The sequence below is a fragment of the Actinia tenebrosa genome, unplaced genomic scaffold (assembly GCF_029948245.1).
Source record: "Actinia tenebrosa isolate PJP-AT-01 unplaced genomic scaffold, QUT_ActTen_1.0 PGA_scaffold6__47_contigs__length_16458017, whole genome shotgun sequence".
Lineage (NCBI taxonomy): Eukaryota > Metazoa > Cnidaria > Anthozoa > Actiniaria > Actiniidae > Actinia > Actinia tenebrosa.
This window is the reverse complement of record NW_028292583.1, coordinates 9921708-9944133: the sequence shown is the minus strand read 5'-3', so window position 1 is coordinate 9944133 and position 22426 is coordinate 9921708. Positions and strand designations below refer to the sequence as shown.

Here is a 22426-nt window from a genome sequence, read left to right as displayed (position 1 = left end):
TGTATTTTGTTGATGCTGACAATTTTGTGCCATTCTTTGAGAATTGGATAAGGTATTTTAACAGGAAAGAGTGGGTTTCTTTCATGAGATCTCTTTGTATAACTTAGTTCAGGCTCAGTGACCTGCAATTTTTCTTTATATTTGAGTAATGATGCGATTACTTCGTCCGACATTTTTTATAAATTTTCGAAAAATGCCGCGAAATCTTCTACCACAGGGCTCACACTAGTTTTTAGCTAGTTATATCTTTTTACCACAGGGATCCTTTTATATTAAAGGGGAGGCTACTAAGCTCAAAACAGTCTTCTAATAGCGGAAAAGAAAGCTAGTGTAGAATCCTACAAAGTTATCACTATTTTTTACTCTGCAAGATGGACTTGGACCTTTAAATTTTAGAATCCACTAGAGAAGATAATTATAGTTTTTACAAGGCGAAAGGAACCAATTCAAACGGCGTTAAACCATCTTTTTTTGGGAAAGAAATCGGGCTTATTATGTGTTCTTGAGGATAAGACTTGTGGACATCAAAACTCCGAAAGATAGCACAGTCTTATGAAGACGTTAGCACTCCGAAGTGGCAGTGAAGTAGGAGAATAACTATGGCAGCCGATACCTTTATTGTTGTCTATTTTCATTTGAATTTGGAACCGGTTTCTAACTGCAGGACTGCATATACATGTATTCTATTGTTTTATTATTGCCAAAGCACCTATCTAAGATTTAGAACTTGTGGATTGAGTGGAACAACAATCAAGGAAAAGAAAGGAAATCAAGTAAATGTGAGTACAATTTCTTGTATTTCAGTGCTCATCCTACACTGAAATTAAAGTCGATGAAATAGAAAATGCGCATGCGTCGCGCCATGTTGTAGCGGATTTCTAGCAATGAAAAGAGTGGCCAAAAGTCAATTGACCCTTCGTGATGTTTTGCCCAATATACACCACGTGTAATTTCCTAGAGTATTATTTCTTTGTTTAACAGATGCACATGAGAAGACACATGAATATGCTTACAACTCCAACAAAGAATATAATAAGAGAATGACACGTGGTCTGAAATTAGACAAAACATCACCTCCAAGGTAAAGAGGCTTATTGTAGCCGAGTAGGGCAATGAGGGCAACTGCCTTGTTCCATGCAAACAACCCCAAACGTAGGCCGATTAATGCGCATCATGTTCCTCTAATTTCTTCAGGGGTTTGGCATTTGGTCACTTGATTAAATGATTCAATGGCTTGTTGAGCCATCTATAAGTATACCCAATCTGAGCGGTTATTGCAGAAAATGTCGAAAAACAAATTATAACACTCTTTTCACTCGAACACTCCAATGTTCAAGAAATTGGGAAAGATACTCAAGTGAGCATCATGAAGACACACTGCCTCCTAATATTCATGCTATTTTTCTCCGTGCTGATGATATCTTCTTCGTGGATTGTGGATGGTTATTATAGGTCTCATTCATGCCCGCCTACAATAACATAACGAGTCAAATGTAACAGGGAAATCCCCTAATTCATCTCATTGTTATGAGAGAGAAAATTAATTCTTTAAGGATTGAGTATTATTGATTCGTTGTCTTTGAAATGATTTCTATTTTTTAACTAGCTTTTGTTTAAGCATTTAAGGACATATATTCTGTGAGCTCCTTTCTGTCAGAGCCTTGTTTTTAGCTTAATCAAAGGTCGCCATCAAAAGCCGCCATCAAAAGCGTGCCGGATTGCAATCATAATACAATAACAACAAACTAATAACTACTTTGTGTAATTACTTCATCTTGACTTTATTTTAATTACAGTTACCAGTACATCTAGTACAATATCTTGTTACCATAATCCCCATTTATGGTCAGTAAAATCAAAGCCTCTTAAAATAAAATTCATATCATCTCGAGAAAACTAGGGGTTTCCTATTTTTTCTTTCCCACTATAACCCTATATTTTCTAACATTCAGTTGGAATCCCTTCCTGGTACCGTAATTATTGGTTGTAAATTTAAGTAGCATTTGTCCTGTGGTTGACTGAGGTGGCTTGATGTAAGGCCATTCATCTTCAAACTCAAAAATCTTGTTGGCGTCTACGAAAAGAATAAAAATATATAAGTAATAAATATTGCACACACACAGGACAGTAAATAAAAAGTCTACATAAATGGACAAAAGCTAAAAATGTCAATTCAGGTTATATTGGTTATAATGGCATTCGGACTCCAATGATTAGAATTCAATTCAGTCGGTTCTGTACCATGACCTTACCATTGTTCTGTGATTGTTCACAGAGGTAAAACAAGCTTGCGCTCTTTGTACTAGTGCATGTCCTTATGCAAAACCTAAACTCCAATTCCGTCTGTGAGTTCTTTGTGACTTTGATCAACCCAGAGGCTGTTTCAGGGTTTGATCTGTAAGTTAGCCACGCCCTGACTTTGATCAGCTCAGAGGCTGTTTCAGGGTTTGATCTGTGAGTTAGCCACACCCTGACTTTGATCAGCTCAGAGGCTGTTTCAGGGTTCCATATGTGAGTCAGTCATTCCTTGACTTAGATCAGCTCAGAGGCTGTTTCAGTGTTCAATCTGTGAGTCAGCAGTGCGCTGACTTTGATCAGCTGTTTCAAGGTATTGTTAAAATATTCCAAAGTAATGGGTACTACGCACCTGTGAAAGACATCAGAGAGTCGTATCCCTCAAGGTAGTCATAGCTAGTCTCAGTGTTGAACGAATCAAACTCAAGCTGGAAAGCATGTCCAAGGTTGATGGCCCAGATACACGTGACACCATTTGGATAATTATTAGGATAGTTAGGAGAATGGATGGTGGTGTCAAGCTTGGTTATTAGACCTCCACAAGCTGTAGAAAATTACACATATATATTTTTAGGTGATGTTCCATGCACATGATAACCAATTCCTAAGTGCTAAAAAAAAGACCCAAATACAGCCAATCCACTGCAAATAACTTATTCAACTGTTTGGAATGATAACACCTTGAAGGACTACAGTATTTGCTGGATTGCAGTTCATATGAGATATAACTCGGGGGACTAGAAGCGAACCCCTTGGAGAGGAAATTGATCATGAAAACTTTCCCACCTAATTTGCGGTCCGTTTACTTACAGACTGGAGAATATGTAGCTTCAAATCCCATCGCTACTTCCTTTGAATCGGAATAAAATTTCACATCCATGACGTTGGAGCTTGAGGTTAAAGAGAATGGTTTGGTATGGACTCCCGATAATTTGGTGATAAGCTCTCCGGAAACGCCATCGTAAATCTCGACAAAATCTTTTCCTGGCTGCGTCTTGAAGCTGTTAAATGTGATCATGACTTTTCTGTCAGAGCGCACGGTGATTTTCCAGCGACAGTACTGGTTGTTGTCGTAACTGTTGGGGAAGTTAGTGGAAGAAAACCTTCCTGTAGGTCCAACCAGGAGAGCTCCACAGTTCGTAGCTACAATTACAAAAAGATCATTAGGATTTGCCTAATAGACCATTCTAGCTTGGAAGTAGTGTTTTCCCATTTTAGACCTCGTGTCATTCTCTTGAGATTACGATTCTTTGTTTGAGTTTTATCATTATTCATGTGTTTTCTCATTCGAAAAAATAAAACAAAGAAATGATACTCTAGAGAAGGACACATGGTCTGAAATGGGCAAAGCAAATACGCACAAGTTAAAGAAAGCTAGAGAAAGAAACGCTGCCAAAAGTTAAACCAATCTTAACAAAATAAGTACGTGAAAATTTCTTTGTCTAAAACTAGACTACACAGTGCCAACCGGTTTTGTTATGGCTTCAGTAGTTTGCAATTTCACTAAAACTATCTGCTCTCAGTATAAAACTAGTTGAATCCAAACAGCACAATACTTAGTTTACTAATAATAACATCTTACGTTGACAACTCGGCTGAACTCCACTCCACTGTCCATCTAGATTACATATTCGTTCTCTTGTCCCAACAAGCTTGAATCCGGGATTACAATCAAAACGAAGCTTCTGTTTGTATGTGTACTTAGAGCCAGACACTTCACCACTGCTGGGGACACCAGGATTACCACAGCTAATTGCTGGAATTGTCAATTTTTTTAAGTAAGATGTTCTTGATTTGATCCGGCACTTGTAATATGAATGCTATATAGAGCGTTCTCACATGATGTCACAGCCATCATATTGATGTACCTTTGACAATGACTTTGTCATTAGTTTCTTTTGTTAGGTACACCAATATGGTTGCCATATCTATTGTCAGACATGACGTCACAGCCGCCATATTGGTGCACTTTGACAATGACTTTGCATTAGTTTCTTTTGTTAGGTACACCAATATAGCTGCCATCTCTATTGTTAGTCAATTCTCTAGGTAGGGAGTCAGAGAAAACGCTCTATTAGATGACACTTAGATGGCACATTTCATTTTTCCTTCAGGACATGAAGGGCTACTGAGAGTATGATTATATATTAGTGCTATATTCGTAGTGCAACAGACATTGGGCCAGAAATGAGTAGATTTCTCTGTTTATGTAAAGCTTTGGAATCAAGTTTTGGATTGGAATGGAATAAGTACGCAGCTTTTAATAATATATTTAAATACATACCGTTGCAAGTAGTTTGTGTTCCGGTCCATTTTCCATTGGTTTGGCAAGTCCTTGATGCTGAACCGCCGAGGACAAAGCCCTTGTTACAAGTGAATGTAACTGTTTTACCATAAGTAAAATCATTACCAGTCATAACTCCGTTATCGAGTGTGCCAGGGTTTCCACAAGATCGCTCTGTCAGAAACAAATATCCTATCAGTTTGATCTGTTCGTTACAGCAAAAATAACAACAATCAGAATAGGATCCTTATTGTATTTTAAGGGACCGTACAGACCTAAGCAAACCGGCTCTTTGTCGCTCCATACTCCATTACGTCCACAAACTCTTTCCTGGGGTCCAGACAAATGGAAATCCTTGTTGCAAGAGTATTGAATCTTAGAACCGTAAGTGTAGGCAGTTCCGGTTATAACGCCGTTGGAGAGAGCTGGTGGTGTTCCACAATCAACAACTGCAAGGAAACGTAAAAACAAAATAGCATATGGAAAACATATGTAATTAAATATGAATGTTCAAACGTGTTCGATTCCAAATGTGCGCCCGAGAAAAAAACCCCTAGATACACTTTATTAGACTTCTTTATCACTTAATTTTCATAGAACATCTTGCACCTACGTCTACATGTTGGTGTTGGATGCGTCCACTTTCCATTGCTCTGACAAACAGCGTACGATGATCCATCGACTTTGTATCCCTCTATGCATTCGAATCTAACAGTGTCCCCAGAGCCTCTTTGTAGACCTACGACCTGGCCTCTAGCTGGTGCTGAAGGTTCTGGACACGTAGCGGCTGTTACAATAAAAATAACGGTGAGAATGTAAGGTGACTAAAAAAAAAGAAGTAGACAGAGGGACCTGACTAGCTGTTTGAAGTTCCAGACTACGTCTAAGTATCCGTCTGCTACATTACAGAACACTTAAAGCCACAAACCATCACCTCAAAAGTCAATCAGCGTCATGCACTACACTACTCTATGCATCACGTTGGGCCACACCACGACATAAACAATGCAACACATTGCTCTATAATAAGGCACCATACTATTCATACCATGCAATTGAAGTGTTGAAGCGCTCACTGTAGCTGCTTATGAGTTAGCTCTTTTTTTTACCAAACTTACTTAGGTTATATCAGATTTTTTATTCCTAACTTTTTTATAAGTACATTGTCGTTTGGAATATGATTTTTTATTCAAGAAGTTTCCTTTTATTGCAGTGTTTGTGGTGGAAGTCTTTGGGTGGTGGATTTCAAACTTCCCGCCATTGTTCAGCGATATGTCATCATCCATCTGGATTTCCTTTGGATTCAACTACATGGAATATTCCTTATGTTCCTCAGGTTGGTAAATCTTCTAAATTATGTCTTTTGAATACAAGATCAATATGCAATAAAGCTTTAATACTGAAAGATTTTGTTGTTGAAAATAACATTGAATGTTAATGTATATCTGAAACTTGGCTAAAGTCAAATGATCAACTTATTATAAATGAAATAACACCAACAGGCTATTTATTCCAACATGATGCTAGAAAAGGCAGAGGAGGTGGTGTTGGTCTGTTGTATAGGAAGTCTTTGAGAATGCAGAAAATGTCTTTTAATAAGTTTAAATCTTTTGAAGTCATGGGAATGACTGTACAATCTTCTCCCGGATACATTTCTATTTTTGTTGTTTATAGACCACCTCCTTCCAGTGGCAACAATTTCACTAATAAAATGTTTTAAAGGAGTTTTCTACTTTTTTAGAACAATGTTCAACAGACTCAGGCTCACTTCTTTTAGTTGGGGATTTTAATTTTCATGTGGAGGACAATTCTAATGTAGCTGCTCTTCAGTTTCTAAATATTTCAGAATGTTTTAACCTGACTCAACATGTCAGGCATGCTACATATCAAGGAAATCATATTCTCGATCTTCTGATTACCAGGGCTGATGATCATGTCATTGACCATGTCTCTGTTTTTGATCCAGCTATTTCAGACCACTCTGCTGTTTTTTTGTGATCGATCTTTTGATAAAGAAGCCACCCTTTGGAAAAAATCGTTTCTATATGCCGCAAATTAAAAGCTATTAATCTTGATTGTTTTTCAAATGATGTCGCTGAGTCACTTTTGATTACCTCTCCACAAACTGATCTTGTTGGGCTACTTCATCAATATGAGTCTGTACTCAGTAGTGTACTAGACCATCATGCACCATCTAAAAAGCGTATAATAACTTTGCATCCATCTGCCCCCTGGTACACCGACGAAATCAAGGCCGAGAAAATAAAACGGAGGCATCTGGAAAGAGCTTGGAGGAAATTTCGTCTGACTATAGACCGTCAGTTGTATGTGGATCAGTGTAATGTAGTTAGAGCTCTTATTAAAACAACTAAAAATGAATTTTATTCCAACATTATCTCCGAACATCAGTACAATCAAAAAGTTCTTTTTCCATTATCATTATTATTATGTTGCAAAGGTACCACACGCCATACAACAGTATACTTCAACTGCATGTACAACGTACGCGCTGCTAATGTGTCATTTCAAGTTGAGGATCATTTATTTGCGGGTTCTCTGCATGTTTTTTCCTCCCTCCTCAAAAAACAACTTCTAAATTCTAATTTGATCTACCGTCTGCCTCGATTAAGTGCGTTGAGCGGTAAATCCTATCTATTATATTATTAATAGTCAAATTGTTTGTACTCAATAATGACTCACCAATACATACTGGCTGCTCGCCAGACCATTCTCCGTTTGCACCACATGTACGCTTTGCCGAGGGAACGAGGCTGAATCCACTCTTACAGCTGTAGGTTGCTACACTACCATAGTTCAAATGCGGCTGCTGCACGTAACCGTTCAATGGAGCCTTTGTAGATATGCATTGAACCTCTGTTATACAGAGAGAGGATAATTAACATGGTTGTCAGTTCAAATTTACTATCAATAGCTAGACGGGATCATGAAGAAGGTGTTTCAAACTACAAAACGTTTGCCCATGCTCTAAGTTCTTATGCAAGTTAGTCGAAACGTCTTCTGATATTGTAATGATAGAAGCTTAGAAAATAGTAGCTTCAAAGTATACCGTAATCCTGAAATGTTTATAGCGACAAAACAATAAAAAAGAGAGAGTATAGGATAGTTTACTTACTGACACAAGAGGGCTGTGACCCAGACCATCGATTATCAGACATGCAGGTCCTTAAAGACGAACCGACGAGTTTGTATCCATCATTACACTCAAAGCGTAGGACACTTCCCAGAGCAGTTAGATCTCTGTTGGGAACTCGCTTTCCTTGAGATGGAGCGGTTAGACGAGGACATGACTGAGCTAAAACGAAATATTGTTGTGAAGAATTTAGAACTAAGACATTTTCAAATAAATAAGTTTGCAAGTTTGATCTGAAGACAACCGCGTTTTCGCTGTACATTGGTAATGCTCAAACCCCATTACTTTTTTAACTACCTTTGCAAGTTCTGCCATCTGAATTAAGAACGTAGCCTTTGTTACATTCACATCTGAATGAAGCTAGCTGATTAACACAAATTTGTTGGCATGGACCGCGTCCCTGATTGGTGGAGCATTCGTTTGTATCTACAATATTGGAATGCACTCGGTTAGATTGGAAAAGAGTAATTAAGGGAAGGAAGGAAAAAAGGAAAAAAAGAAGGAAGAACGGGAGGGATGGAAAAAGGGAGAGAAAGAGAAAAGGGCGAGAAAGTGAGGAAGTTTGAAGGTAATGAAAAATGGATGGAATACATTACAGTGATAAGAAATAGACGTACCTTGACAGGATTGGCCGTCTGGAAGGAGAGTATATCCTGTTCTACAAGAACATCTATAGCTTCCAGCACTGTTGTGACAACTATGCTGACAGTTACCGTTGTTTACACTGCACTCATTGATATCTAGCATAAATGATCAACAAAATAATGAATTATTCATGGTGAGCAGTCAAGATGTATAGAATATTAACAGCATGCAAAAAGTTAAGTTTACACTCCCTCTGGGACCAAAAAAGTTACCTTGGCAAGTTCTTCCATCACTTCGAAGAGCATATCCTTTTGCACAGGTGCATTTGTATCCTCCGTCAAAATTGACACACGAATGCTGGCATATGTTCTGAGAACACTCGTCAATGTCTGTGTCAAAAAATTAAAATATTAAAAAGCCTTTCTTTTCAAAATTGCATTTGATCAAACAATTATTCTTGAACATTAATTTCTTCTGTAAACTTTATTCATTGAACTTACTTTGTAGGATCCTTGCCTAGTTTAGTAGTATCTTATCCTTGAATTGTACCTCAATCACGTTCTGAGACAACTAAACTTCTAGTAATCGTAAAACTTTTCCAGCTAAACTGACCTTCGAAACAAGGTCTAGGCGAACGAATCAGAAATGAGAATTCGGCAAAGTATTTTGATTAGCATTTCCCATGAACTTATGGTGGAATTTCAATCGACAAAAGAAATCTATATTGTACTTAGTCCATGCATGAAAAAATCCTAAAAATAGTTGAGTCCATAATTTCTTTCAGGGAATGCGGTCAACTGAGCCTGTCAGTGGTGGATTAACAAATTGAATCTCACTAACCTTTACAAACAGGAATAACACCTTGCCATTGTCCAGACCGACATGTGAGTGCGGATGATCCTTCGAGCCTGAATCCATTATTACATGCGAAATTAACTCTTGCACCAGGCGTAAAGGCTGATGAAGATGGAGTCATGTGACCATTAACGAGAGGTCCAGGGTTTGGACAGTTGACGGCTGCAAGCAAATGACAGCACAATGTCAGGAGCTGCTTACCTCATCGGAGTCAGTCGTTATATTTAATTTTTTTCCATTAAATAGTTAATTTTTTTTTTTTTTTTGCAAAAGGTGCAAAGCAGATTGTCTTGTTAAATCGCTTACCTATCTCGCAATGCTTTCCTTCGAAACCAGCCGGACAACTGCATTTGTAGCCAACAGGAAGGGAAATGCAAGCTCCTTTATTTTGGCATCGATTTGTGGCACAAGCTCTGTTAACTAGAAATTAAAATACGTTGAAGGCATATTTTGCGTTCATTTTAAAGTGGTATTTTGATGTACTATTTTGGCACCTCGTCTTCTTTTAAAACACTATCATATTATTTGCCTCGTTTACCTGGACAACCACAAACTGCCCTGAATTTAAAATCAGGACAAACACGCGAAGGAGAGCCTTGCTCACTGTTCAAACACCTGACTCCACTAGATGAGCAAGTGACGTTTAACTCGACGTCCTCAGGTCCTTCTCCAGTCAACGTTTGGCAATCATAGAAAGAGGATCCTGAGCATGCGCCACTAGAAGACTCGCTGTCCCCAGTGCCAGTGGGATTATTTCTGTCGATCCAGTTGCTCCAGCATTTGTTTTCTGAAAGTAACAAGCAACAAACTCAATTTTTGCATGAATTCTCTTACAACCTCCTTAAACAAATATTTAAAAACAAAAGTTATTAGAATCATGCAACTGCTTTACAGGGTAATTTTAACTATGAAAAGAAGCTTTATTAATCAAGAATCAAGGCTCACGCTTTCTTGCTGCTGATGGCTGTACTTTTATTACAGTCTTGTCGACATTGACCAGGAAATCGCTCCATGCAATGACGTTTCCATCCCTGTGTTCAGCGTGTTTGCTCATGTCAGCAATTTCAGCTGCGTCAAGTTCATAGCTCCAGATATTCATCTGCGTCATTTTTCCAATAAAAGCTTCGTTGGCACTGAAATTTCCTCCTAAAATGTCTTGTTCTTGGCCGAGTGCGAACAGTCCGCCTGCAGGAATTACCTAAAGATATCGGAGGGCAATACGATTAATTGAAGGCCTGTTTATAATTTTTCCTTGGAAAAGAAAGTGAAGACAAGACAAGACAAGACAAGACAAGAACCCTAAAAACCCGTGAGCAAGACAAATAAACTTGGTTACTTTTATAAAATGGGTGTTTTAAAATAAGTCTTTGCAGTACCTTGTCTTTTTGGAAGGGCGAAGAACTGGATTTAACTTTAGAGCCATCTTTGTATACATTCCAGAGACCAGTATTGCTCTTCCATGTGAACGCCATGTGATGCCACTTGCCATCGTTTGCTGGCACGTTTGTGGGGACTTTCTCGTTGTTAATCCAGATATTAAAACCATTGTAATCATGAATAACCAGAGCATTGTCGAGTAGTTTTCCTATGAGAAATTTTGTTAAATCATTTTCACCCCACCGCTTGTTGAAATGTTTTTTACGAAAGCAGCCAACCGCGAATAAAAATCTTTTATTATCTTCAATCAACTTGACGGATATGCTATGGTTAAACTAGCAATTCTACATACCATTAATTTCGACGGCATATGAAATAGGAGTTCCCGGATCGATATCGCTTATTAGCTCAGACTTCATCCAGAAGCTTACAGTGAAAGCACGCAATTCCCTTCGCATTTCAACCAAGGAAGTAGCGCGACCTTGTGAACGCTCGAAGGCCAAGTCGAAATTTGAAGATCCAGCTAAAATTTAAAAAAGAGTGACAGTTACCTTTAAATAGTTATCATTTTTCATTCAACGCAAGTGGCAAAACGTATTGCTCAAGTGTGAGGAAGATATCTAGACTCTTACTCACCATTTTGACACTTATCGCCACTGTATCCTGCTTTGCATAAGCACTTAAATCCCCCAACTTGATCGACACAAAGGCCAGCATTCGCACAAGGAGAACTAGCACATTCATTAATATCAACTTCACACTTAAGACCTCCATACCCTTTTGCACATGCACATTTGTATCCATACGAAGTTTCCTGGCATGTTGCACCGTTCTGGCAAGAGTCTTGTTGGCAGCCATTGGTCTTGGTTTCGCATCGCTCTCCGGTGAAACCACTTTTACAAGAGCAGCTGAAGGTATCGATTTTGTCAACGCATTTCCCGCCATTTTGACATGGATTACTTGCACATTCCTAAAAATAAAAATCACTCTCATATTCTATCCAGATTCAAAAAAATACCAGTTTTTGATATCATTTGTCACTCATTCAAAGCATTACTTACATTCTCGTTTGTTTCGCAGAACTGACCAGCGTATCCATCAGCACACATGCACTGGGGACCACTTGGAGACTCCACGCATATGCCGCCATTTTTGCACAAGCCTAGTGAACATTCATTCAGTTTCATGTCACAGTTACGGCCTTGATAGGAAGGAGGGCACAGACAGATATATCCATTTACCTGAAGCAAGAAAAGAAAGTACATCAGGGGAAAAGCGGGGATGATGAGATAAAAAAAACCCAGCTCTTTCAGTCCTATAATCGGTTGGATTAGCAGTATTTACTTAGGGTCATTGAGTTCAATTGCAGTTTAGAATGGCTAGGAACAACCAACGGTAGTACCCACTGCTCTAGATCTTTGCCAACGTCAGACAGAAATGCGTTGGTTTCTACAAAAAATAGACACTTCTAGCTGGAAATTCTTTAGGAAACCAGTAAGTTAAACATATTACAACGAGAATGTATTTGCTTTTCCTGAGGCAACTAAAGTATAGCTCTTCAGTCTCTACCAAAGGCTCTTTTGGCGCGCTACCTTTCAAAGTCAAATCAGAAATATGCGGACGCAAACAATGCATTGAAAAAACACCCTCTTAGAGGTTTTTAGGGAAGGATGAAATTTTCGAAAAGTATGTCTGTGAAATTGGAATTAATGTAAAACTGCCGTTAGGTGTCGTTGCGTTTGCTTTATTACCCATTTTCTCCATATGTTTACCTTATCTACACAGGTACCTCCTTGTGCACAAGGACTAGACACACACTCATCTTCTTCTACTTCGCAATTTGCTCCTGTGTAACCTGGAGGGCACTGACATTCGTAGCCAACTGCGTTGTTTTTACACGATCCACCATTATTGCAAGGGCTGGAACTGCAGTAGTTTATCTCTAGAAAAATTCGTTTTGATCATTTGTTAATAAACAATATTTATAGATCCTATTATACGCCTATCCAAGGTAAATTCATGTGATAAAATGCGCACTAATACCATGATACACAGTCCAAGAAAAAGTTCAACTGAATTGCGTTTACAATATTAAAAAAATAATTAATGAAAGATTATTTCAAATAAACTGTTCTGATTAAATCTGACAAAACATTCCAAGTAAGAAATTCATTCTCTGCCTCAAAACTTTCAGGTAAGCAGGAAAACCACTCCTCTTCATCAAACTTGCAAAAAAAATGATTTTTTCTTGTTTGTACGATTAGCTGGAAGGGTTAAAAACTAAAGATAAGTGTTCCAAAATTTACCAACGCATTCAGTGCGTAGACGTGAGCCCCGTCCGTACGTAGACTTGGTGTCAGCGCAGTCTAGGCATGTTGTTTTCCTGGTGAAAGGCTGATATTGACCCACTGGACATAGAGTACAGGGCTCAACACCGGTCTTCGAGTATGTTCCCGCGGCACAAGGCACTGAAAATAAGACACACAGCAAACATATAAAACCACTTTTAAGGCAAACACTTATTAACATTTAGAGAAAAAATGTTTAAGTGGTATTAACTCCGCGACTAATAACAAAACAAAAATTACGCGGTATAAATTAACATATATTTATGAGACATGTTAACATGCTTCCTGCACTCAACAGGCACTCAAACCCTGTAATGTATGGCTGCAAAATATAGACCTTTCCGAGTTCCAAATTACCACTGTCCTTGATTCCAGACTCATTTACACAGGCTTAGCCTCGAATCGGTGTCTAAATATTCACAAATACGAATGGTAAAGTGAAGAATGCACAACTTCAACGATACCAACACTTTGAAACTCCACGGACCTTGACTGCATGGAACACGAGAATATTCTGCACATAATCGAGGCTAACCTTTAGCTAACCCTGAACTTGAAACTGAAGTATTGTGGCATCCAGGGCTTCGTGACTACCTAGAGAGTTTCACGTATCCAAACAACTTGTGTAGTTGCCAAGACGACTAACATACTGACATAACGTATCAACTCAACATTCAACCCTAATCTGGCCTAAGATCCCCAGCTTTGATGTTACTCACTTCCACAATCAGATATTGAAGAAGCTCCTTCACGTAGGGTTATCGTAGATCCAGGACACTTTCGGCAGCTGGTCTGTCTCTTATCGGGCTGATAATATCCAATGGGACAGGCAATACAACTGATCAAACCAGTAGAAGAGTATTCACCAGCAGAACAGGGCACTAAAAGAGATAGAAAATAAAGTTCCATAAGTTAACTTGCTCCTTCGCAATGATAAAACGACATATAAATGGATTTATATTATATTATTATAATATAATATTAATATAAATAGATTTTCAACGTATACGTACGTTAGAGTCACTCTACACCTAGAGATAGAAATTGATTGTTTTGCGAGTAAACAAATCAAAACACTTGTCCCTGGACTTACGTTTGCAGTCGCTGGCATGTTTTGTTCCGCTTTTGAAAGTGAATGTTCCTCTGGGGCATTTCTTACAACTCAGGCTGCCAATTACATCTTGATAAGTGTCGACTGGACACACCACGCACTTCTTTTGAGTTGTATCATAATAGTTACCATTTGGGCAACTCTCTAAAAAGAGACAAAAACATAATATTCAGTTATAGACCCTATTTGTGGAGATTCCTGTTATGAGCATTTTAGAACAATATTCCGCACTCTGGATTTTTATTCACTAATCCATTTAAACACCAAAACAATAACGGCCGTGATTTGCTCAGATGTATATTTCTTTCGACATTTATCCACCGTACTTTCGTTCTACAATACAAAATACCAACGCTGGCTGTGGAGAGTAGTCTTAACTTATTATATCATATAATAAGTACATCACTTACGGCATTGGCCTGTTATATTCGTATTCATCTCAAATACAGAACCATCTTGACATGTTCTTTGCACATCTCCCTCGTGCATCTCCTTAAACTGGTTATTGAGACCCGGTACATTAATAGTCCTCAGCTTGCCAGTCTTGGCGTTTCTTAGTTTGTTCATGAAGTCATTCAATTGCGCTTTAACTTGACTGTAGGGTCGGCCATTGCTTTTGACGTCAAGTTTGAAATCGATTTTAAGGACATTCTGTCAAGTAATGAAAACAAAATGTCTTCCTTAACGTTTTTCTATTTGATGGCTCATTTTATCGTCATCGTCAGATGGGAGTCCGTATAAAACTTTGGCGTTAGACGAATCTAACACCAGGCTATTCAAAACAAAACCAGAGGAGGTCTGAGGATACTCAACGAAATTCTTAATGTAAGGTTTCCCGAAATGCTATTATTCTGCCTTTTGGTGATATTTTGGATGGAAAAAAGGTTTGGTGCATCTAAAACTAGAAGGGGGACCGTAGCCCTGATTAAACCCTAATTCCTCTTCAGGTCGTGGGATTTGAAGATTCAAATCATATTGTTTACTTACAGAGTAGCCAAGACTTCTCTTTCTCGACTGTGTCTTTCCACATATGACTCGAATGCTTTCCAAATCACAAACTTGTGTTGATTCACAAAAGTTAGGATCGCCATTGCCGATCACCTCCTTGACTCCTTGAATAAAGTTTTCTTTAGCTTGTTGTTGAGCAGCAGGGCTTGAGCAGTCTCCCGAGAAATATTGCCATTCCATTCCCTTCACAGCGTTGGGATCAAATGTAGCTTTAAAAGAATCAAATAGAAAAATTCTTACACTTTCTTTCGGGCCGCCATTATTGGCCAATACCATAACAGTGTTTCCAGCATGATGACATCATGATAGAAGCTTTTCCCCTTAAAAAATAATTTATTGCCCCAATAATAAATTGCCCCACACCAACAACCAACCGTTCCGCAATTTTTTTTCCTCCCCTTCCCTGAAGCAATATTTTAGCCGTTCAGTAACTACACATGAATCAAGAGCTTCGCCCTACTGCTCTAAGCGCATGCTAGAGGCGTCAAAAAGTGGAAGAATGGGTTGTAGAAATTTCTGCATTTTAATTTTATGTTTCTCATGAAGTGCAATTTTCCTTAAAGATTCCTCAAATATACCAAAATATAGCAATTTTTACAAACCACGGTTCCACTTTTTGACTCCTTGAGCATCAGCTTAGAGTAGTAGCGCGAAGCATGATGTATGTATATAGTAACGAAACAAAATGCAATGCTCTATTGAGGCACTTACCAGTACAGTCAGGCCATGGCATGGAGACATCTACTGTCGGGTCCATTGAAAATGGATACCAATCAGCCGCGTGTAAACAAACATAGAATTCTGCTGGTTTTCTTGAAAAATCAAACTTGGAGTTGCACATCGGGGTGCACTGATCTCCTCCCCATAGTGGTTTTTCTTGACATGAAATCAGTCCGTTGACAGGTGGATCGAAGGTTTTGCAGGTCGTTTCTGTAAATAACATCACGACATCGTTAGCCATGCCCTGACTTAGATCAGCCCAGAGGTTGTTCTAGGGTTTGATCTGTGAGTTTGCCATGCCCTGACGTAGATCAGCTCAGAGGTTGTTAGGGGTTTGATCTGTGAGTTAACCATGCCCTGAATTTGAACTGCATGCCCAGAGATGGTTTTAGGATTCGATCTGTGAGTTACCAGTGCCCTGACTTAGATAAGCCCAGAGGTGGTTTCAGGGTTCAGTCTGTGAGTTAGCTGTGCCCTAACTTTGATCACTGAGCCATGTAGCCCAGATCGAGGTTGTTTCGGCCTTTCTGTCTTTTTCGTTGCTTTCTAAATTTCTTCTTAGTTTTATTTTTGATTTTTTTGTTAGTTCTGCCATTAATTGTTACTCACTTGTTACTTGAATAACGAATGTGCACTTGTTTTTATTCCCTGCCTGGTCAACCGCGTTGTACGTGACGGTATACGCTCCCTCATTGAAAGAAGACCCGTTTTTGGCTTCCGTGAAAACTGAAACTGGCAGACGTGAGTTGTCGAAGTATGTCGGTGGTTTCCAAAACACATTGGTCTTCGCGACACCACTCTTTTTCTTCACCTCTATGTTATCAGGACAGTAGATGAATGGTGGTTCGTTGTCTGAAACAAAAACACCATTAGTACCGTGAAGTTACTAATCACAGTCGTAACAGTCGGACTGAAACCTTTAAACTGACTGCTCAGTAATAGAGGCTTTGCACCATCACGTGATGGCAGCCATGACAGGAAGCACTACAATTAGAGTCATTCTTCCCCTGGGAAACTGAATTCTTTCTCATGTAAATCAGGTTGGATCAGATTCAATTGTTCCCGCCTCCTGTCATGGCTGCCATCAATATATTTACGTTTCAATAAAATATTTTCAAAATATAAAGCGCGCGTTTTATATTAATATAGGCTTTTATCACAGTATAGAGACATGCGCGCGCGTTTCTTATTCATATATGTTTATATCTCAGTACAGAGACATGCGCGCACGTTTCTTATTCATATATGTTTATATCTCAGTATAGAGACATGCACGCACGTTTCATATTCATATATGTTTATATCTCAGTACAGAGACATGCGCGCGCGTTTCATATTAATATAGGCTTTTATCTCAGTACAGAGACATGCGCGCACGTTTCATATTAATATAGGCTTTTATCACAGTACAGAGACATGCGCGCAAGTTTAATATTCATATATGTTTATATCACAGTACAGAGACATGCGCGCAAGTTTGATATTAATATATGTTTGGCAATGTATGGCATTTCCAAACTTTTTACGAGATAAGGTTCCAAAATTTTAAAGAGATATTGGGAGTATTTACCTGTGACTGTTATTGTCATGGTACACGATGCAGTCAGATTACTCTTATCCGTAGCGGTGTAAACTATACGCGTAGTTCCAATCGCAAAATCGTACGGTGACTTGATGTGTGGATGTGAGGTGATCACCCTTGGAAGGGCATTTGGATCGTGGTTTTGAGCGTTGTCATTTGCTTGAGGTACGTCCCACGTAACTCGTTTTGTAGGAGACTCCGGATCCGTGTTACCATTGACATTTGTGGGACAAATGATGGTTGGTGGGAGAACATCTAAGGAGATGAAGAAGGAATTATTCAAATATTCATTCTACGCATGATTCATAATCGGGCATCATGATATCAAAGTTTGGATTCGGAATCTTCAAAAACTTGTCAAAAAAACCCTCATTTTATTCGTAAAGATAAACTGCAGCAAAGTTTACAGTGCAAATACCGCAACTGGAGCAACTTGCACAAGTTACACAAGAGAGTCAGTCAATCATATATTTTTACATTTCACATTACACATTCATGAGGTGGTCACATCGCATGGGTCTCGTGTCCCGTTCGTGACTTTCCTTTCTGGATAACTATTAGTTTTTTTTTTCTATTCAACACAAAATTGGAATGTATTCTTTTTATTCTTCAATTTGATTGGTTCTCGCTGTCTAGGTGACCCCGGTTATAGTAGTTCCACTGTAAAGGTAGAATATATCTCTATACTTATCCCGATAACTGTACATGGACTACCACCATGGAGGTTACCTCTGCATGTTGGGAATTGTCCTTGCCATCGTCCATCGATTCCACAAGTTAATGGATTTGGGTTATCAATTTGGTATCCTTTCACACACTTCATAACGCAACCTTGGCCGTATGGTTGGGGTTTTGTCAAGCAATCCGCAGGATGAACGGTACCAAAAGCTAGACGTCGCAGGGCGGGACATAATTTGACTGCCGAGAAACAAGATAGTAATTGAAGTCATGCGGTTGAGTGAATCATTCCTAGCTTACAGTAATAAATTGGAAATTCTTAAAAGTGCTTTCACGAAATATTTTGACTGATATACAACAAATGAAGACTATAGAAAAAAATAAGGATAACATTCAAGTAGTGAGTACCTTTGCAGCTAGTTTGTTTTCCTGACCATGTTCCATCTATTTGACAAACTCGTTTCTCATTTCCTTGCAGATCATAGCCATTATCACAACTGAAGGTACAGTGTTTACCATACTCGCTCCCTGTGCATACCATCTTACCATTGTTTATCAAAGGTAAAGCAGCGCACTGAATCACTAAAAAAACATATACACGTTTACCTTGCATAATATGCTTTACATATAGCACGACGAATACACCTATTTCAAAAACGGTTGTCAGAGGCAAAGGTCATAGGTGATAGGAGCAATAGGCAATAGCCAATAAGCGATACGAGTAGGTAGATAATTCCTTTATGCTTTTTTTATATATTCTCGTCAAGAACAAGGAGCATAGTGTTGAGATATTCAATGTCAGGGCCGTACCCAGGGGGGAGCACACACGTGCACACCCCCCCCCCCCATGAAAGCTTAAGGTCCGCTCAATATCCATTTGCTTTAAGACTGCATTTTTTATTAAATCAAGAGCACAAAACTTTTATTTTTTTGCCAAATTTATGACAGTTGGTAAAAAAACGGCTACTAAAAAGCCGATCAATGGTCCGATTTTATTTGATATGCACCCTCCCTGTAAAAGTTCTGGTTACGGCCCTGAATGTCGTTCGTAGTTGACGAAACCATTTTAGAAGCTTCTATTATTCGCATTTAGCCGCATACCCATAATTCCTTTTTCGTCTTAGAATGCTATGATCTGGAACCACCAATCTGCGTTCTCCTTTGGCTCCAGGCTTCGACAACATTTTTTGAAATATAGGATCATTATGGAAAATTTCTTTACGAAGCCCAAAATATCCAGTCAAATGACATGTTACATATGAACCAGATATTCAATGATTGGTCTGAGACTGTATGTCATGAAGGTACGCCATTTTTGCTTTTTGCGCGCCACATCTAAGGGAGTGTGGATTGGGGTACCCGATTGTCATTTAACTACTAATTTTTAGGCCAATTATCAGTTAACTGTTAAACCCCATCCACACACTCATCTACCCTCGATAGACAAGTGCTCAATATTATAATCATTTCGTATTTCATGCAGATTGCTTCTTAATACAGGTTAAGAAATTGAATACGAATCTATTCTTATCGGTCACTTACCTTGACAACTAGGGCTGGTTCCACTCCATATTCCAGTGTGTTGACAGATTCTTGACTTTGAACCAACTAACCTGTGACCTTCGTCACACTCGAATTGACACTCTGATCTGAAAATATTGTTACATTTGCCAACGATCCTGCCATTGATTGGTGGAGCCACTGGTGAGCACTTGACGGCTGTAGAAAAGATCACCGCAAAATCACCATCAATTGTTACCACAATATCTCCATCAACACATCATTAACATGCATCAGTATCATCCCCACAACCACCGCCACCACCAACATTATCATCACCATCATAGTCATTGTCATTAGCGGCATTGGCACTTCATCAACCGGCATGCATCGTCATTATCATCATTTCCATCACCACCACCAACATCACAGTCATCATCATATTAACATCATCGCTATGCGAGCAAACTATCACCATCGCACATCGTCATTACATCATCTCCACATTGTCATTGTATAATTGTTATAATGATGTCACCTACGTTTACAAGGTGTTCCAGTGTATCCCTTCCAACAAACACAATCTCGAATGGAAGTGCTTCCTTCGTTAAGTGTTGTAGAATGAGTGGGACATGGAGTGCATCTTTCTGGGCTTGGAAGTCGCTTATATGTTGCACGTGGACATTCTATAATAAACATGTAAACAATTAATTAAGTAACGATATTGTTTTGAAATCGAAAGTCATTGACTCAGTTTTCATTCGGAAATATTTATAAAAAAGGTTGTCTAATATGGTAGCCGTATATCTCTTAAAAATGCAAAAACGTAGAAACGAATTTGAAGAAATTCAACAAAGTGATCTAATCGTCTTCAGCCTTTAAATGAATTGCATGACACCATTATAATGAAAGAATGAATATCACATGGACTGCACTTACTGTAACAAGCGCCTTTGATACCAGCTCCATAATACCCTTGCTTACACACGCACTGGTATATTCCGCTGACTGTACCGCAGGCGCAGAAGGCATTAACGTCACACCCCTGACTCGATGTGCATTTGTTGTTGGGCATTTCCATGTAAATACGATCATGTGCATCTAGTATAGAGATTAAATAGCAGCATTAAAAGGGATTGCCAATAGCCCTCCTCCCTAAAAATTACTAAGCCAGCGACCCTGGACTGAAATTCGGCACACTAAAAATATATCCATATAACTTGAATTCAAGTGGCATTTTACATACTACAAGCAACTAGTCATTGCCCTCCCCCCTACTCGCTCTGTAGTGAATATACTTTATATCGGCATCGTTTTAAAGCTCTCGTCGGACTTACCTCCTCGAATGTACAGGGCCAGCTCCTTGAATCTTGTGAAAGAGCTAAACTCTAGGACATGGGACTTTGTGCTGGCGAGTGCTTCAAGTTGCCATTTTCGATATCCACTAACACCAACCATAAAGAGCTCGTTTTTATATTTACTTTTCAAAAGGTTTGCCTCAGCGGTAGGGTTTCCGGGGTTCCAGCCTCCGTCAGTGATCATCATGGAGACAGTATGAACGTTCAGTCTCTTCCTTCCTTTGTTCATGGCGGTCTGTATTATGTTCATGGTGCGTCTGAATGCTGCTTGCATGTCTGTTCGCCAGCCCCATCGATGCTTGACGTTGTGGGTGAAAAAGGGTTTAAACTCGCACTTGTTCTTGGTTTTGTCAGTAGGATCGATATCAATGTAGTTGATATCTGTCTTAACGACTTTACCGAATGTGATAACACACACTCGCGTGGAATACGGTGCCACGCTGAACTCATTAAGTAAGTTATCTACAAAGATCTTCTCTGTTTGAAAACCGTAGTTTGAGACGCTTCCAGAAACATCGAGAATAAAGATTAAATCAGATTGACTATTGTTGTATTTCGCCTTAAAATTTTTCAAAATAACATCGGGATTCCCGAGAAACCCTGCATTAACGCCAACAATCAGCGCGGGAACAAGCAAGAGCCACCACATCGTCACCGACATTCTACAGCCGAATAGCGTCTTGCTGCGCCGAGGGCTTCTCGCTAAGAAATATTATTCAGAATTCATTTTTCCTTTTTTATTCTTGGGTTTGTTCAGCTGATAAATTTAATAAACTTTCATGGAGGTTGGTGTTTACAAGGCCTGTTAATGTGGACCCAGGTTTGTGGGTACAGCTGTAGTTTTATTGGGTCATGATTATCACATAATTGACTGAAACATTTGAACAACTTTGTTTGCGTTCAAGCTTTGACTTCATCAATGACGTTGATCCAACAAACAAGGCCGAACAATATATCAGGGCTAATCTAGATTCATTTCCTACGATTTATTTGCTTTAGCTGTTGAAAATAATTTAAAACATTAAGATGGGATATATACGATGGGATGTTCAAAGAGGGTGTGGATGGGGCTTAGCAGTAACTGGCAATTGGCCTCAGTAGTTAATTGGATAAAAGGGACTCTACCTAAAATTAGTAGTCAATAGTTAACTGATGTTTTATTATTTTGGTTAATATTATGGTCAGCGCATGTAAACTTATCAACAGTTAACTTACAATTGGCCTAAAAGTTAGTAGTTAACTTACACTCGGGTACCATCCACAGCCCATTCAAACACTCTGCGATATAATCTCATTGTTTTTCAAACCTCTAGATACCTAATACTTTCTACTACTCTCTAATACGTTATTAAATTTTAGTTAATCATTGAATTGGTTTTTTTTTTTCTGTTTTCTTTCCAATGCACTTTTTATTTGTCTTTATTTATTCATTTACTAATTGTCCTCAAACAATGATATGTCTGCGTTGAGAACAGTCATCTGGAACGAGAACTTGAAGTTTGTAAAGCTGAGCAGCTGAATAAACCTTTGAAAAGTCTAAGTTTAGTTCAAAAACGTCCAGTAGAGTACAAACC

The 22426-nt window shown here is 38.9% G+C and overlaps 2 protein-coding genes across 2 annotated transcripts; one reads left to right on the top strand and one right to left on the bottom strand.

Annotated features, from left to right (window-relative positions):
- The first annotated feature begins 290 nt into the window (after positions 1–290).
- LOC148906022 (uncharacterized) lies at positions 291–12689 on the top strand. The gene is made up of 3 exons (XM_089038642.1): positions 291–779; positions 5793–5915; positions 11628–12689. Exons 1-3 carry the CDS (start codon positions 600–602, stop codon positions 11631–11633), a joined length of 309 nt encoding a protein of 102 aa, XP_088894768.1. The 5' UTR covers positions 291–599; the 3' UTR covers positions 11634–12689.
- LOC116291852 (sushi, von Willebrand factor type A, EGF and pentraxin domain-containing protein 1) lies at positions 1754–21545 on the bottom strand. The gene is made up of 35 exons (XM_031699067.2): positions 20832–21545; positions 20434–20595; positions 20037–20180; positions 19537–19713; positions 18403–18576; positions 18046–18234; positions 17305–17571; positions 16344–16586; positions 15726–15944; positions 14994–15223; positions 14417–14657; positions 13989–14150; positions 13615–13776; positions 12854–13015; positions 12320–12489; positions 11609–11788; positions 11184–11517; positions 10900–11070; positions 10547–10755; positions 10116–10368; positions 9709–9957; positions 9477–9590; positions 9156–9332; positions 8588–8704; positions 8348–8470; positions 8028–8156; positions 7713–7892; positions 7280–7453; positions 5193–5366; positions 4855–5028; positions 4580–4753; positions 3878–4051; positions 3106–3438; positions 2648–2839; positions 1754–2074 (listed from the first exon to the last, which is right to left on the bottom strand). Exons 1-35 carry the CDS (start codon positions 21511–21513, stop codon positions 1908–1910), a joined length of 7182 nt encoding a protein of 2393 aa, XP_031554927.2. The 5' UTR covers positions 21514–21545; the 3' UTR covers positions 1754–1907.
- Between the last annotated feature and the right edge of the window lie 881 nt (positions 21546–22426).